The sequence below is a fragment of the Manis javanica genome, chromosome 13 (assembly GCF_040802235.1).
Source record: "Manis javanica isolate MJ-LG chromosome 13, MJ_LKY, whole genome shotgun sequence".
Lineage (NCBI taxonomy): Eukaryota > Metazoa > Chordata > Mammalia > Pholidota > Manidae > Manis > Manis javanica.
In genome coordinates this window covers 42754129-42769207 of record NC_133168.1, presented here as the reverse complement: position 1 = coordinate 42769207, position 15079 = coordinate 42754129, and the positions used below count along the sequence as shown (strand labels likewise).

Genomic DNA, 15079 nt, shown 5'->3' with positions numbered 1-15079 from the left:
CAAGATGTTTGCAACCAATTTTTATAAAGATCTTTTATTATTCACACTATTGTGGAGAAAAAAGTCAGCCATGGACTATGTTATATGAATTCAATATGAACAAGTAGTCGTTTTTCTTAAACGTGTAGTTTTAATATATGAGAATCAGTGATAATTGGAATGTCTTCATTACAAAGCAGACGGTTTTATTACCATTAGGTAAACTGTGAAACTAACATTATTCTGAGTAGACAGTCTCATAATACTTAATGACTGATAGTCAATAATTCTATTTCAGAGTAATATATTTAGTTATGTAAGGGTAAATTTTGCACCTAATTCATCTTGGGGATTACATTGGTTTAAATTGATTGTTATGAATGCATTATTGAAATTTGTACTATTACCAGGATAAGCTTGGTAATCCTGCCTTACATTTTTCTTACATTTTCTCATCACAACCATGATACTTAGGAGCTTCAATTCTTTGTTTATCCACATGTGAGAATGAACACAGACTATTTTATGAGGAAAACCTTAAGGTGGCCTAAAGTATTCCAGGATTCTCTCAGCCCACTTCTGTGTTTGTCTATTCTGACTTGTGTCTTGATCTTAGTCCTAAATTTCCCTGAGATAATTAATTTTACATTACATTTATCTGAATGTTAAAGTTTATATGTTTTCCTTAATTGGTAACATAGAGCATTCCTATTAAGATTCTCTCCAAGGAATATAATCTTAGACTCTCTAATGCTAATCTTCAATCAAAAGCTAAGTTACGAAAAATGATATTTTAAGAGATTGCCCGAAGGCTATACAGTCCATCCTTTCCTCCATTAACATTTCTTAAAGTATATTCCACAGAATATTAATTCTGATGGATATTAATACATGTTTCATGGAAAGAAAAAAGCTCTTTCCAGTCAAATAAGTTTAGAAAACATTAGGATGGCAGGAATTCTTAAATACTTCAAAATATTAACATGCCACTCAATCACAAAAATGTAATACATGGTACCACCCAAATGAATTTAAAATCTTTTTGGGGTTGACTCCTTATTAAGCTTCAAAAATTTGATAATCTAAAGCTTTTGGAAACTGTTCACTTGAGATGTTCTAGTCGATCCCTGAATCAGGTCACACCATTAAGAGAGCTGAGCAATTGAGTAGCATTTTTTTAAACTTCTAATTTATTTACTTTTGCTCATTTGTGCTTTGGCATTATGACTTTGGCTTGTGCTATAAGTATCTTGGAGAAATTTGGGTTCCTACTAAATTGTTGGTATGTATGGGGGAAAGAAACTATGTTTTGAATTGTGTCTGGGTTGAAATATGAAAAATTTTTTCATTCTTTTTTTGATTCATTATTTTCATCTTTCATAACTGACAAGGAGACCTCAATTAACTACAATCAATAATTAATTCCTATTTTATTTTACCACTGGTTTTCAAACAACAGTTATACTGCTCTTTATTGGGTATCATATTAATTAGGAGTAGTGAATAATTCTGACATTTAATGAGTAGAGATTAAGAATGCTAACAAATCTGCCCCCTAAAGCATAATCTCATATATTATTGTCTGACTAAAAATGCAAATGACTTGTTAAGAAACTCTGTACCCATCAAGAAGCTTATAGTAAAATTTACCACATCCTTCTAAAATATGCCCAGTCTTATGGTTTCTGGGACCATATAATTAATCACTCAAACTTGACAAATTCATTCTAAAATACATAGAGAAGCGCAAAGGACCAAGAATAACCAAAGCAAGTTTGAAGAAAAGAACAGGGTATAGAAACTCACTCTTCCAGATATCGACTCACTTTAAAGTAACTATAATTAAAACTATGTATTAGAGACACAGGGACAAACAATCCAATCCATAAAATAGAACAGAGTTCAGAAACAGACATATGTGCATGGAAATGTGACACATGACAGCAATGGTATTACAAGTGCGGGGAAAAGGATGCAGTATTCTCTAATTTGCACAAGGGCAATTGTTTATCCATAAGAAAAACTAAAATACAATTGGACCTAATGGTATGCTGAAGCTAGATCACACTGACCAGTTGATTAACAGCCAAGAATTTCATAGGTACATTCTTAAACCATTGTTAGATGGGAATCAGCTATAGTGGAGGTATTATGCCATGGAAATAAGCAAATGCTACAAATGAGAGTTATATCCCTCCCCTCCCTGCCCTTGGAGAGCCCATTTACCAGCACAGCAGTGATTGAATTTCTATCTCACACGATACACTAAAGTCAGTTTTAAGTGGACTAAAAGCACAAGTGTGAAGAGCAAAACTTTAAAATTTAGAATAAAATACACAGAGGAAAATATCTTTAAAATCTTGATACTAGTAAGGAGTTCTCAAAAACAAAATCATGTAAATTAAGGGTCGAATTTGCTAAACATGATCTATAATATAATAAATTCTAATGCTATACTGATAGCAAAAGACACCATAAAAAAAGTGAAAGAGTAAGTCTGAACCCTCCAGTATGGTAATTGCTCACATATAACAAAGAATTTGTATCCAAAAATATATTAAATCAATAAAGAATGGATAAATAACCTAATTGATAAATAAGCAAAAGGCTTGAAAGGACACTTTATATAGAAGATATCTTAATGGTCAATAAACAAAAGTTCTTAAAGTTACTGGTTATCAGGGAAATGAAATCAATAGCATAATGAATCATATTACTTCTCATGTTAGCTAAATTATGTGACAAGCCCAAGTCCTACCAAAGATGTGGAGCAATTTTCATATACCAATGGAGTAAGTGTAAACAGATCTTCCTTCACTTATGATGGGTTTATGTTGCAAGAAACCCATGGTAAGTTGAAAATATTGTAAATTGAAATGCACTTAATACACTTGATTTACTGAACATCATAACAGCCTATCCTACCTAGCTCAGAATATTTAAATTAGCCTACAGTTGAGAAAAATCATCTAACACAAAGTCTATTTTATAATGAAGTGTATAATATCTCATGTAACTTACTTAATACAATGCCAAAGTGAAAAACAAAGGGTTGTATGGGTTCAGCATGGTTTTAAATGTATTGGTTATCTGCACTCTTGATTTCATGGCTGACTAGGAGCCGCTGCTTGCTACCACTGTCAAGTATCATGAGAGAATATCATGCAGCATATTCCTAGCCTGGAAAAAGATCAAAATCCAAAATTCAAAGTACAGTTCCTACCGAACTGTATTTCATCCTAAAGTAAAAAAAAAATCATAAGTTGAACCATTGCTACATCTGGGACCTTCTGTATTGGTAAAACTACTTTGAAGAGCAATTTGCATTAGTAATTTGAAGACATTGTAGCACAGATTGTTAATTGGTCATTAACATTAATTCACTATGATCATCTCTTGAGAGAGGGGAAGGAACAATGTAATCAAGAGCAATTCTATTTGTAATATTTTATTTCTCTTGAAGACAGTGGAAAGTTCATGGTTATGACATTATTCTGGTTTTTTTTGTATGTCAAAATATTTCAAATATTGAGGATGTTTATAGCTCATTGGTTAATACACACTTCACACTTTGACATCTTGCATTTAAGTCCATTGACAACCAATCTAGATAAATGCCCTTACAGAGATGAAACTGTGGATCTGGGACTCTTTCTTGAAACTCTCTGCCAGATGCACTCCTTAAATGGATTTAGTGGATACTCTTCTGATCTCCCATTGCAGATTCCCCAAAGTATCCTCCCACATCTTGATGAAAGAAACTTGTATAGAAGCTTCACTTGTATAGTGAAGATACTACTCTATTGTTGGATCTATATATAAGAAGTATTACTCCTATAAATTACTATAGGCCTATCTGAAGAAAAGACACAGCTCCAAGATTAGAACTGCAACTGAGTGGATCTCTTGATGATCAATGAAGATTAAAAGCTATCTGGGCTACAGCCATAAAATTACTAAGGAAATCTAGGAAGTAAGCTTCCACGTTACCAAAATCTAAGATGATACATGATATATCACAATATGATCACAATATGATACCCATCCCAAGGATATAGATTGGAAAATGTTAGGTAACCTAGGTACATTATCTGAGAAACTGAAGTAGCTCTTCCGATATACACTATGTCTGTCTGTCCCAGGTTGGCAAGCCACAGATGCTAGTTAGTCTTGGTATGAAAAAAATGGAGGAAATCAGTTTGTATTGATTGTCTATAATATGCTTGCTATACATGGTGCTATCATTTATAAGACTGCATAATCTAATCTGATACAGCTCTTTAGGGTTGATATACTACAATGAAATAATGAAATTTTGTGAAGTATTTTACTAAAGGTATTTGCACAAGTTATTAAAGAATATAAAATGCAGAACTTAGAAGGAAAGGTGTATGGAGATAACATGAACAACCCAAGTCAGGTTAACAACTAACAATAGCTTCTTTCTGCCTGGTTAAGTCTTCCAGTGTTAAATTTTTTGGTTCCATATTAAGGCTACTTGTAACTCTACAACATTTATCTTTGGTTATATTCCTCAATCCTGTATCTTTGTGAAAAATGACATAAGTAGAGCCATTTTTAAAATGGAGCCAGAGTAGCCATTTCAGAAGAACTGACTTTCATGTCATGTTTTCTGAATCTCTGAACTGGGCCAAACTGCCAGCATTTCAAGAAGTCAGCAAGCACGGATTATCATGAGCTTTCACTTTCAAAGGAATGAACTGGTTTCTTGTTTTTAGGTAAAATCTTCAACTACAATATAAATTATTTTAAATTTTGTGCTTCATTAATGCTTGGCTTTCAAGCTGGCATTTTCAGGTGCTGAGGGAGTAGCATTTCAGAGACTTCACCGCCAACATGTCCAAAGTAAACCCATTGTCTTCTATCCAGTCCCATTCCTTGCTTTTTGCTACCTAGAGTTACAGTTCTCTCAGATTTTTAGGTGTTCCCTTGCCTTTACCAATCTAATTTTTGTAGATTCTGTGACACCTTATTATTAGTTATGACAACAACTATTTCAAGTTCCAGTTATTTCTGTGTACCACTCTTCTTCCACAATATCTTCAAGGACCAATCCCTACAAAAACAAGAACTAGAACTTCTATACAAATACATTCCTGCAGATGTCCATTACCCCCTAATAAGCAAGGGTTCCAAATGTCTCAACAGATCGTGAAGTTCAACAAAAATACTATGTTGCGTTTTTATAATGAGTCTATCTTCTTACGTAATTTAAAATCTTTGAATGTGCTTCTTGTAACATTTTAACAGAACAAGAGATTTAAATGCTTTTCAACCGCAAGCATAATTGATACAAAGAAATGGAAGCATCCAGACTGGCACAGGAATAAACTGTAATGTAAGTGGGGAAAAAGATGCAAAAGTGGAGAAAACGAAAGGTGAGTGGAGATGGGTCGGATGTCCATCTAGAAAGAGAAAGCAATCGTCCGAAAGCAGTTGAGAGGTTCCTCTGAAGGACGATGGCAAAAGATCAACCACAAGTCTATCCTTTACTAATGTCCCAATCAAATAAACAGTAATTACAAGGTTTTTTTTCCTTACAACGTTTTCTTAATGTGCCAAACTATGCTCAGCGAGCGGGAGCCGGACGCTTCCGAACCGAGGATATTCGAGGACTCCGCGGTCAAGGACACTCCCTCGCGTTGCCGGGCTACGCCTGCGCAATCTCAGCGTGACGTACTCCTCGTCCCACCCGGCCCGGGCCTCGAAGGAAGTGACGCAAAGCTCACTTGGCAAGGCGGGGAAAGGCTCTGCGCCGGAAGTGGCTCCAGAAGTAAATAAGCCCTGGGAAGCAGGAGAGTGGTTGTCTCCATTTTGTCGGCGTCCGTTGTCTTTACGACGTTGTGGAGATGGGGAGCGTCTTGGGGCTGTGCTCCATGGCAAGCTGGGTAAGATGTTCCTTGGCGGCTTTCGGGGTGCTAGCACAATAGGTGAAAGAAAAAGCGACGCGAGCGAGCTTGTTGAGGCCCCAGCGGGAACGTGGTACCCCACCCAACGGGGAGTGCCTTCCGCCCGCATTTTCTCCCTGTCTCCCCTGGTCACTCTGATTCGCCCTTGGGCCGTGAGTTTTACGAAGAGCTGACCGAGGTGGCCGTGCGGAGTAGTGGGGATGAAGTGAAAAGAACTGGTAGTCTTCCTCCCCGACTCGTTTTTCGTCAAAGTTGCTTCCCATTCTTCCAGGCCCTTGTTTTTTTCTTGTCTTGCCCGGCCATCTCTGCAAAGGTCTTAGGCTTCTTCCTTCAGTGGAATACCGCATCTCTTCCTGTCATTTCTTCCCAGCGACCTCAGACTGCAGCACTGTCATCCCTGGAGGCTTGTCGACCTCTTTGTTATGTCGCGCAGACTACAATTAAGTGCCCGTTATTTGGGGCAGCCTGGCAGTTAGAGAGACCTAGAAATAACGTTCTGGAATGAATAGCCCTTTCTCTGCGACTGGGTCTTCGACCTAAATGGGATGAGGAAATTGTACTTCTCAAATAATAATTCATCTGGAAAAGCTGGTCAATTCTGATACTAAAAAATCTTGTGTATTTTAACGTTAAGCATCTGAAGTTTTATGTTTAATCAGGCGTGGCATTTTGATTAGATGCATTGTTAGAGTGAAGCCATGTTTCATTATAAGTGGCGAGATTTCTTGATTCGGGGCACAAACTTCAGTTTCAGATAATCTTCCCCTCAGCCCAGACAAAACACTAACATTACAGTGTAAGGTATTTGTAATTTTGGGTGAGATACTTGGGTTCAAATCATTTCTTTATTCCATGATTTATGACTTCCACCTTAAGAATTGCTTGTCTGACTTTCCAGATTACTCCATTATGTACATTAGCCAGCATTTTGATTACTTTATATACCTTGCCTTTTTTTCAAAAAGTTCTTGATGTGGTTTGAACTATAAGTGTAAATTTTAATAAAATAATAGGTGGAGGTTGTTAACTCTAACTCAGATTATTTTCTTGATTATATTTCTTCCTGTAGTTGGACCTGGAAATCTTGTTCATTTTTATCTCAGTAAGAAATTTAGAAAACCTACTTAAGTGAATGACTTTTATGCAGAAGAGGCATATTTAGTGTAGTAAGTAAAGTGTATTACAGTATAATAAATGATTATAAGATTGTTTTCATTGTTTTCTGGGGGGAGGCAGGGAGATGCCTAGTTTTATTGTGAAGTCTGATTTTGTCCCAGTTATTTAGTTGGCATGTTCTTTATATGTTGTAAAGATTTAAAAGGAAGGCTACATGTTTTCCATTTTGTTCTCATCTTCAGATCAATGATGAGCAACATTTTTTGCCTCAAGGACAACTACAGTACAAAAAAGTTTTCAGGATTTTTTAAAATATATGTATTTTAAATCAGAAAGCAAATAGCTTTAGAGAGGAATATGAGAAGAATTGTATTCCTGTTAATGTTTGTACGATTTCATTCTTTACCTTTTTTGATTAGAAAATTGTGATAAAAGTGACACTGCCATTTAGTCTATGTTAATTTCAAGGTATGCTGGAAAAACAAGAAGTCAGTATTCTTACCTTCAGTAGTTAGACACCTGGCAGAGAGAACAGCTAGGTGGCTAGGGTTGCTCTCAGGGTTCTAGCCTAGGAATTGTGGCCAGTTTAGGAATTGATTCTGTAGTATGCAATTCTGGTCATCTTTTTCCCATTCCTTCCTGTCTCCATGCCTCTGTCTCTGTTCCTGAATTGTTGAATGTTAGTGCAGTTTGATAGCAATTGGAGGGGAATTTGCCTTGTAATATACACATCTAATTCTAACACAGTCTTACAGTCAATATGCTCATTTACATAGAGGTTTTGACAAATTTTAGATTTATTCGAATTTTTAAAAGTATTTAAGTTATTAAATTTTATCAGTTAAGCGAGAATTAAATTTCATCCTTCCTTTGCTCAGGTTTCTTCAGGCTTAATCAATTTTTGTAAAAGTTTTTCTAATTTATAAACCAACTAGAAAATTCCTGAACTATGAAAAAGGTATAAAAGAAAAAGTGCATGTAAAATTATTGTGTAGAGATTGGAGTATTAAACTTTTTATTGTATTTTGGCTTTTTTGGCTAAGTGGCCTAGAATTATTAGATTGATCATTTCCTTGGTTCATGCATGGCTGTCTCTCTGATTAAACACTGTCATAAGCATCTGTGGACCTCCCAGCTAATTCTGCAGGTGCATTACCAGCAATGTATGCCTTCCTAAGTGCTTTTCCCCACCCCAATCTCATGATGATATTGTGACTAGAATTGATTTTTTGAATGAGAGGACCTTGTATACAATAACTATTATTTTTTGGCCAAGATACTTAGTGCAGTTCAGTAGTTAAGAAGAAAGAGCTTAGTGATTACTGCCTGTTTTGTGCCAGCCTTTGCTAGATTATTATTTACAACAATGACTTGTTTTTTGAAGAAATGGTTCATAGTTGCTATGAATAGTCAAACAATGGAGAACACAAAGTAAAATGTCACAAAAAAATCCCACCACCAACATTCCTTCTCACTCAATGCATATATACAAATGGATGAATAAGTGGACAAAAGTACTTTTTTGGAATGGTAGGATTGCTAAGTATGTATTTTTAATCCAAGCGTTGAATCTAATTTTTCTTGAATTTAACAAAAGAAAAATAAAAGTAAAGGAATTGCTGAATGTTAGTAAAATAAACATTTCATTAGGAGAGTTAAAAAGATTCCTCTAAGGAGTGTTTCTATAGCAGTGCCTCTCAACTGGGCATTGTTTTGCCCCGCAAGTGCCATTTGGCAATGTCTGCAGACATTTTTTTTCATTGTCACAATTTGGAGTAAAGAGTGCTAAACTAGTGGGTAGAGGCTAGGGAAACTGCTGAGCATTCTACAATACACAAGACAGCCCCATCAACAAAGAATTATTCAGCCCAAATGTCAGTAGAGCCAGGGTTGAAAAATCCTGCTTCAAACTGTTCAGTTGGTTTGAGCAAAAAATGGAATGAAATCAGATTTAACTTTTTTTTTTAAGACACTTGTCCAGTCCTACTTTCACTTCTACCTTTTGTTTCGTAGAGGTACCTGGTGCCACCAATTCCTGATCTGTTTGAGGATTCTGCTTTACAATTGTATTGCTTAAAATTTTCCCTTGATGACTTAAAATTCAACTTTGCCTGTTAAGTCAGGTATAATTTTGTATCTTCCTGATTTATTCTGTGCTTTCTGACATTTTAAGTTTATTCCTTCTTTTAAAAATCCCATTATTTTAATTTTATTGTTGTTTCTAAAGGGAGCATGAGTAAATTCATATATTCAACCCCTTTAACTGAAAAAAAAGTCCTTTGTATTTTGTGTGGTTACTATGTTTTACAACCATAATTCCCACAGTTTTTTAGTCTAGAACTAAAGTAGTCATTTTTAAACTGTGTTTCCTGGATCCAGTAGCAGTAATACACCAGACTTATCAGAAACACTGACTAGGGGCTAGCATTCTGTTTTACTAAGCAGTCTAGGTGATTCTAATACATGCTAATTTGAGAACCTCTGCTCTACTCTTAAGTGAATTCAAAGCACAAAGCATTCCTTTTTACCATGGCTTTTCCTCAATTTTTAAAAATCTTAATGTCATCTTCTAATTAACTAAATTCTGATATCTAGTAGATTTTTCAAAAGGATTCTTGGGTGCTGAAATCCCAAAATTCTTTAATATTTTAAAATGTCTGTTAAATTCTTGAGAGACGTGGACTGGTATAATTGTGTACCTGTTACCTTCAGAACTTTGTAGTTGGTTTTATGAATTGAATTCTGTCTTACAGTGCCATGGTATCTATCCACCCTCTTCCAACATGTCTCCTCACAGGTGCAATTTACTTATTTGCTCTACGTGGTATCTGAAGAGTTTTTACTTGCCTTTTAAATTAATTAACCAAATACGTCTGAATTTAAATCTTTTGTCATTTTTTTCTTATGAATAATAGTGTTCTTTTGTAAAAGATTCATTTCTTCATCTAAGGAAGTTTTGTATTGCATCTTTCAATGTCCTTTTTTGTTTTAATTTAGAGGAGTCTTTGTTAAGGATACCAGTTACCTTCATGTTACATTGTCTTTGCTTTTCCTCTATATTTCCTATATTTTTGTCATTTTTTTAGTTCATACTATATATTTAAAATTCATGCTTTGTAGTGTACAGTTCTCTGAGTTTTGACAAACTGTGTAGGTGTGTAACCACTACAGAACAGTTACCACCTTAAAAAATTCTGCCTTCTCCACTTAGCAACCCTATTTTTTCTGTCTCAGAGTTCTGCATTTCCAGAATGTCAGACAAATAGAGTCATGCAGCATAGAGCCTTTTGAATCTGGCTTCTTTTACTTAGAGTAAATTCATTTGAGATGCATTCCTATTGTTAAGTGTATTAGTAGTTTGTTTCTTTTTTTGTTGCATAGTATTCCGTTGCTTGGACAAAGCACAGTTTATCCATCCATTCACCAGTTGATCCATCCATTCACCAACTGAATGGCATTTCCAGACTTTAGTGATAAAGTAGTTATAAGCATCCCCATAAAAGCTTTTTGTGTGACTAAGTGCTTACTTTTCTTAGGTAAATATCTAGCTGTGGAATTGCTAGTCATATGGTAAATGAGCATTTGACTTAGACTGACAAACTGGTTGTTTTAAGATTTTCATTCCCACCAGAAAAAGAGTTCTAGTTGCTCTGAATTCTTGTCAGTACTTGGTAGTATCAGTTCATTTGATTTTAGCCATTCTAGTATATGTGTAGTGCTATCTCATTATGGTTTCAGTTTACATTTCCCTAATAACTAATGATACTGAGCCTGTACTTGTTTGCCATCCATGCTTTTTCCATCCAAGTTTGAGATGGATCTTTTAAATTATGCTCATGTTTCCTTTATGTCTTTGAGTATTTGAGATATAAATAATAGTACATTGTCATTATTTATAATTAAATTCAATCATCTGTTATTCCAGGTTGCTTTTGATTGATTGGCTTTTCTTCTCATTATACATTATATTTTTCTGCTGCTTTGCATGAATGCCAATTTTTTATTAGATGACAGACTTTGTAAATTTGACTTTGATAGGTAAATACTGGATATACTTGTTTGCTTGGTTTAATATTCTTGTTCTTGTTCTTGGATATAGGCGGTTACTTAAAGAGAATTTGATCTTTTAAATGTTTGCTTTTAGGCTCTGTTAAGTGAAACTGGGGCAGCTTTTAAGTCTTACGGCTGATTTTTTTACCCCAGTCAGTGCCTAGTAATTACACAGTTTTTCCCCTCCGGCTGCTGGGAACACTACCTCCTCCCCCTCCTGGGGTAATTTATTCAAATGCACTGAACAATCTACTTCAGACTCAGGTTGAAGCCTCAGATATTAAGAGCTCACTCTGTGAAGCTTTCTCCATTCTAGAATTCTGCCCTGTCAACTCTAGCTGCTGTCACTTCCCTGAACTCCCAACCCTCTCTCAGCTGTCTGTCTCTTCAACTCATATAGGCTGCTGCCTTTGCCTGGATTCCCCTCCCTGCACTGGAAACTTCTCAGAATAAAGTTGGGCCAGTCATAGAGCTCACACTGTTTTCTCCCACACACAAATTGCTATGCTGCATTATCTTTTGCTGGTTGTCTGAAAAACCATTGTTTGTTTGTTTTCCATTGACTAAGGCAGGAGGGTATGTCTGGTCACTGTTAACTCCATCTCAGCCTGAATTTATGGTAATTATCCCAAGCTTTTTCCCATTAGTGTGTTTATTTTCAGCTCTGTCTGTTTCTTGATAATTAATTATTAGTTATTTGTTTTTACCCTTCTCATTTCTTTCCTTAGCCCTACAATCACCTTTCCATCTTGTTCTGTTGTTTTTCCATTTCATTTTTGAACTCTCCTTTTTATTTGCTTTTTGTTATTTTTGTATAGCTCAGGTGAAGGAGTTGTAGGGATTTTCCTATTCTTACTGTGTTTTGTTTCAGACTGGATTCTTCTTTCCTATTTTTTTAGTGTGAGGGGTGTGCTTATTTTTATTTATTTACTGGAATATATGTGCATACTTGCATATCATATTTATTTCTATCATATTGAAACTGACTATAAACAGGTCTGCTGCTACCTTATATTGGTTGCTGTACTGTTTCTGGTTTCTATAATACCTCCTTCCTGTGGTACCTGAGACTCTTTTACCCAAGAGCTATAGTTAAAGGACTGGAAGTATTGTTAAATTCAGCTTTGCAGCAGTCGACTTTCCTCGTCAGAGGAATATCCTGTTCCCCTGGGGTATACCACTGGCATAGCACAGAGTTCCACTGGAGAAAGTTAGCTAGTAGCCCCAGTTGCTCACTTTCTCTACTTTGCCTAATTCTGATAGTAGTTTTCATTGTTAGCACTGTCACTAAGTCACAAGAGGGAAAAGATAAGAATACCACCAATTCACTTCTTTTTCTCCTCTGGGGTGTTTGAGAATTCTCAGAATTTTATGAACTTACCAGTATGAATTCTGGAGGAATAAAGGACAGGAGCTAGGGAGGAGATTGTAATCATGACTCTTCCTTTTTTTGTGTTTGTTTTTTTTTAGCTAATCCTTAGTTGTTGCTGATTTTCCCCCTTTGTTGTTTTAACTGATTTTATTCATATTGCTTGATAATGGAGGGCAGGCACTTAAATGTTTACTTTAACCCATTTTTACCCAGCACTTACTGCTTTATAGTTTATATATAATGTTTGTAAACCAAATAAATACTTTGGGTCTCTTGGTAACTTTAACTTCATCCTTTTCCTTTTTGAATGAACAAAATGTAAATTTACACTGTATCATTTTAAACTATACTGATTTTTAATATTCTTTTTTCCAGATACCGTGTTTATGTGGCAGTGCCCCATGTTTGCTGTGCCGATGCTGTCCTAGTGGAAACAACTCCACTGTAACTAGGCTTATCTATGCGTTTTTCTTACTTATTGGAGTGTGTGTAGCTTGTGTAATGTTGATACCAGGAATGGAAGAACAACTGAATAAGGTTAGTCTTTTTTTAAAATAACTGAACCTGTAGTATGTGTGTGCATAAAACTGACGTTTGTGCATTGGAAACATGAAGTAGGATACTAACGTATCCTAGTTTTAGTGGCTCATAATCTTTTTAGAAAAGGCAGACAATGTAAGGCAGTTTATTAAACTTCTATGGTGGTAGTACAGAAAATGTGCAGTGGTATTAAAAGGAAATAAATAATTCTAGCCAAGGTATGTGTAAGTGGATCTCATGGAAAAAGTGACATGTAAAGAATAAGTAAAACTTTGGTATGCAAAGATTGAAAAATAGGAAGCAGAATGAGCATAAAGAGCTTTTTAAGCAGAATGTATATGCTTTAGGAAGATTGATCTGATTATTAGGAAATAAATAAAGCAGTTAATGTGGAGGCTGTTCCTAAGGTATAAGCAAAAAGTGTGTATAGGCCCCAAAACAAATGGACTGAATCTGCATTTAAATATCAGCAATAATAGAATAATAATAGGTTCTGCTCTTAGACAACAGGGAGGAAACTTGCTGTTAACTCAGAAAAAAATGTGAGGTGTTTTATTTTTAAAATTTTTTCAGGGAGGCAGGTTGTAAAAGGAGATGTGGAAAACAGTTTACAACATTGATTTGGGGATACTGCACTCGTGTGTGTGTGCAGCAGAAAGAAAACATGGGTGTGTAGCTCAAAAAAATAAGAGCAGGAGGTGTTTGGGGTAGAGATGAAAGTTGAAAACATGAGATCATGTACTGAAAAAGAGTTCAAAGTGAGCAAAGCTAGGACATGTAGAAAAACTTAAGGGGATTGGTGAAAAAGGGGAATTGTTGAAAGAACAATGAAAAAGGAAGAACCATGAGGATGTACTCTTGTGCAGGCCTCAAGAACAGTATGTTTGGCAGGTAGTACATTATCAGTGTCTTAAAACGCGTAGTTTCCTTAAGAGTGCTGGGACCAGGTAGTGAGAGAAGAAATCAGATGGCTGTGAGGAAATGTATCCAGTGGATATAAACTGCTGATTTAAGGAGTTTTGTAATGAAGATGGTGTTCAGAGGGAAGCTGAGTTAAGAAAAGGATTTTTAGGATGGGAAGATTTAATCATTTGTGAGAGTAGTCAAAGATAAGAGATCTAATCTGTGATCCCCAAAAAGATGACAGCATGAGAGGTGAGACAGAGGCCTCTTCCCAGAACCACATATAGTATGAAAATATAATTAATACAGCTAATCCTAAAAAAGCAACAGGAAAAAATGCTGCGCCAGACTGCATATACCTAGAGAAAAGAAGAGGCCTCACGGAACAGGGTAACATACCAAAGTAATGATCCAGCGGGACCCAAGCCCTTCCTCCACTGCAGCTCACTGGTGGGAGGAAGAGAAATGGAGTGGGAGGGGTTGGAAGCCTAGAAGTGCTGAGCACCAAGCCCTGGAGATCTGCTCTGGGAGCATGAACATACATTGCATGGTGCTCTGGAGATTAGTGGGGTTGGAAAGCTAAGACAGGCAGACTACTTGGAGAGACTGAGATTCCAGCCGCTTATGGAAAACAGGGATCCACATCCGGTTGCTCTGGGACAAAAAGAAAGGCAGGCAGTCCGAGAGACTTCTTAACAGCGAGAGGGCTGCTAAAGGGGAAAGGATTGCACAGAGCTTCCTGCCCAGGAGAAACAACAGGTGGACAAAATTGTCCGGATGCGCTCTGCCCAGCAGGTTGGGAACTTTTAGGAGCTTCAGGCACTCCATCCCTCTGGCTGGCTATGCAGCTCCAAGGACCCCACCGTGATATGCATCCTGCTTTGCCTTCCTCCCAGCTGGCACTGGCTTGAAAACTGGCAACCCCTGCCCTGGCATCAGGCCAACCAGAGGGAGGCCCCCACCTATGGCAGCTACAAAATCAAAGCACAGAGGCTTACACCTGTGTGCTCAGCCCACTTGTTCTGGCAGTGGATACAGGCACAGCAGCTGGGACGCAGGAAACAACTCTTTACCGAGCCAAGGCACCAGCGCTGCTCCCTGTGACCCCACACATCGCTCCAGGGGCTGAGCAGCTCCAGAGAGTAGAGCTTCTGGGCACTAGAGGGCGCCACATACAAATATGAAATGT

At 36.6% G+C, this 15079-nt stretch overlaps 1 protein-coding gene across 1 annotated transcript in view; it reads left to right on the top strand.

Annotated features, from left to right (window-relative positions):
• The first annotated feature begins 5727 nt into the window (after positions 1-5727).
• SERINC1 (serine incorporator 1) overlaps positions 5728-15079 on the top strand; it is a 33154-nt gene continuing 23802 nt past the window's right edge. Inside the window, exons 1-2 of the mRNA XM_017655575.3 lie at positions 5728-5888; positions 12823-12984. Of these exons, the coding sequence (XP_017511064.1) occupies positions 5850-5888; positions 12823-12984 (201 nt within the window). The 5' untranslated portion in view covers positions 5728-5849. The remainder of the gene's footprint in view (positions 5889-12822; positions 12985-15079) is intronic.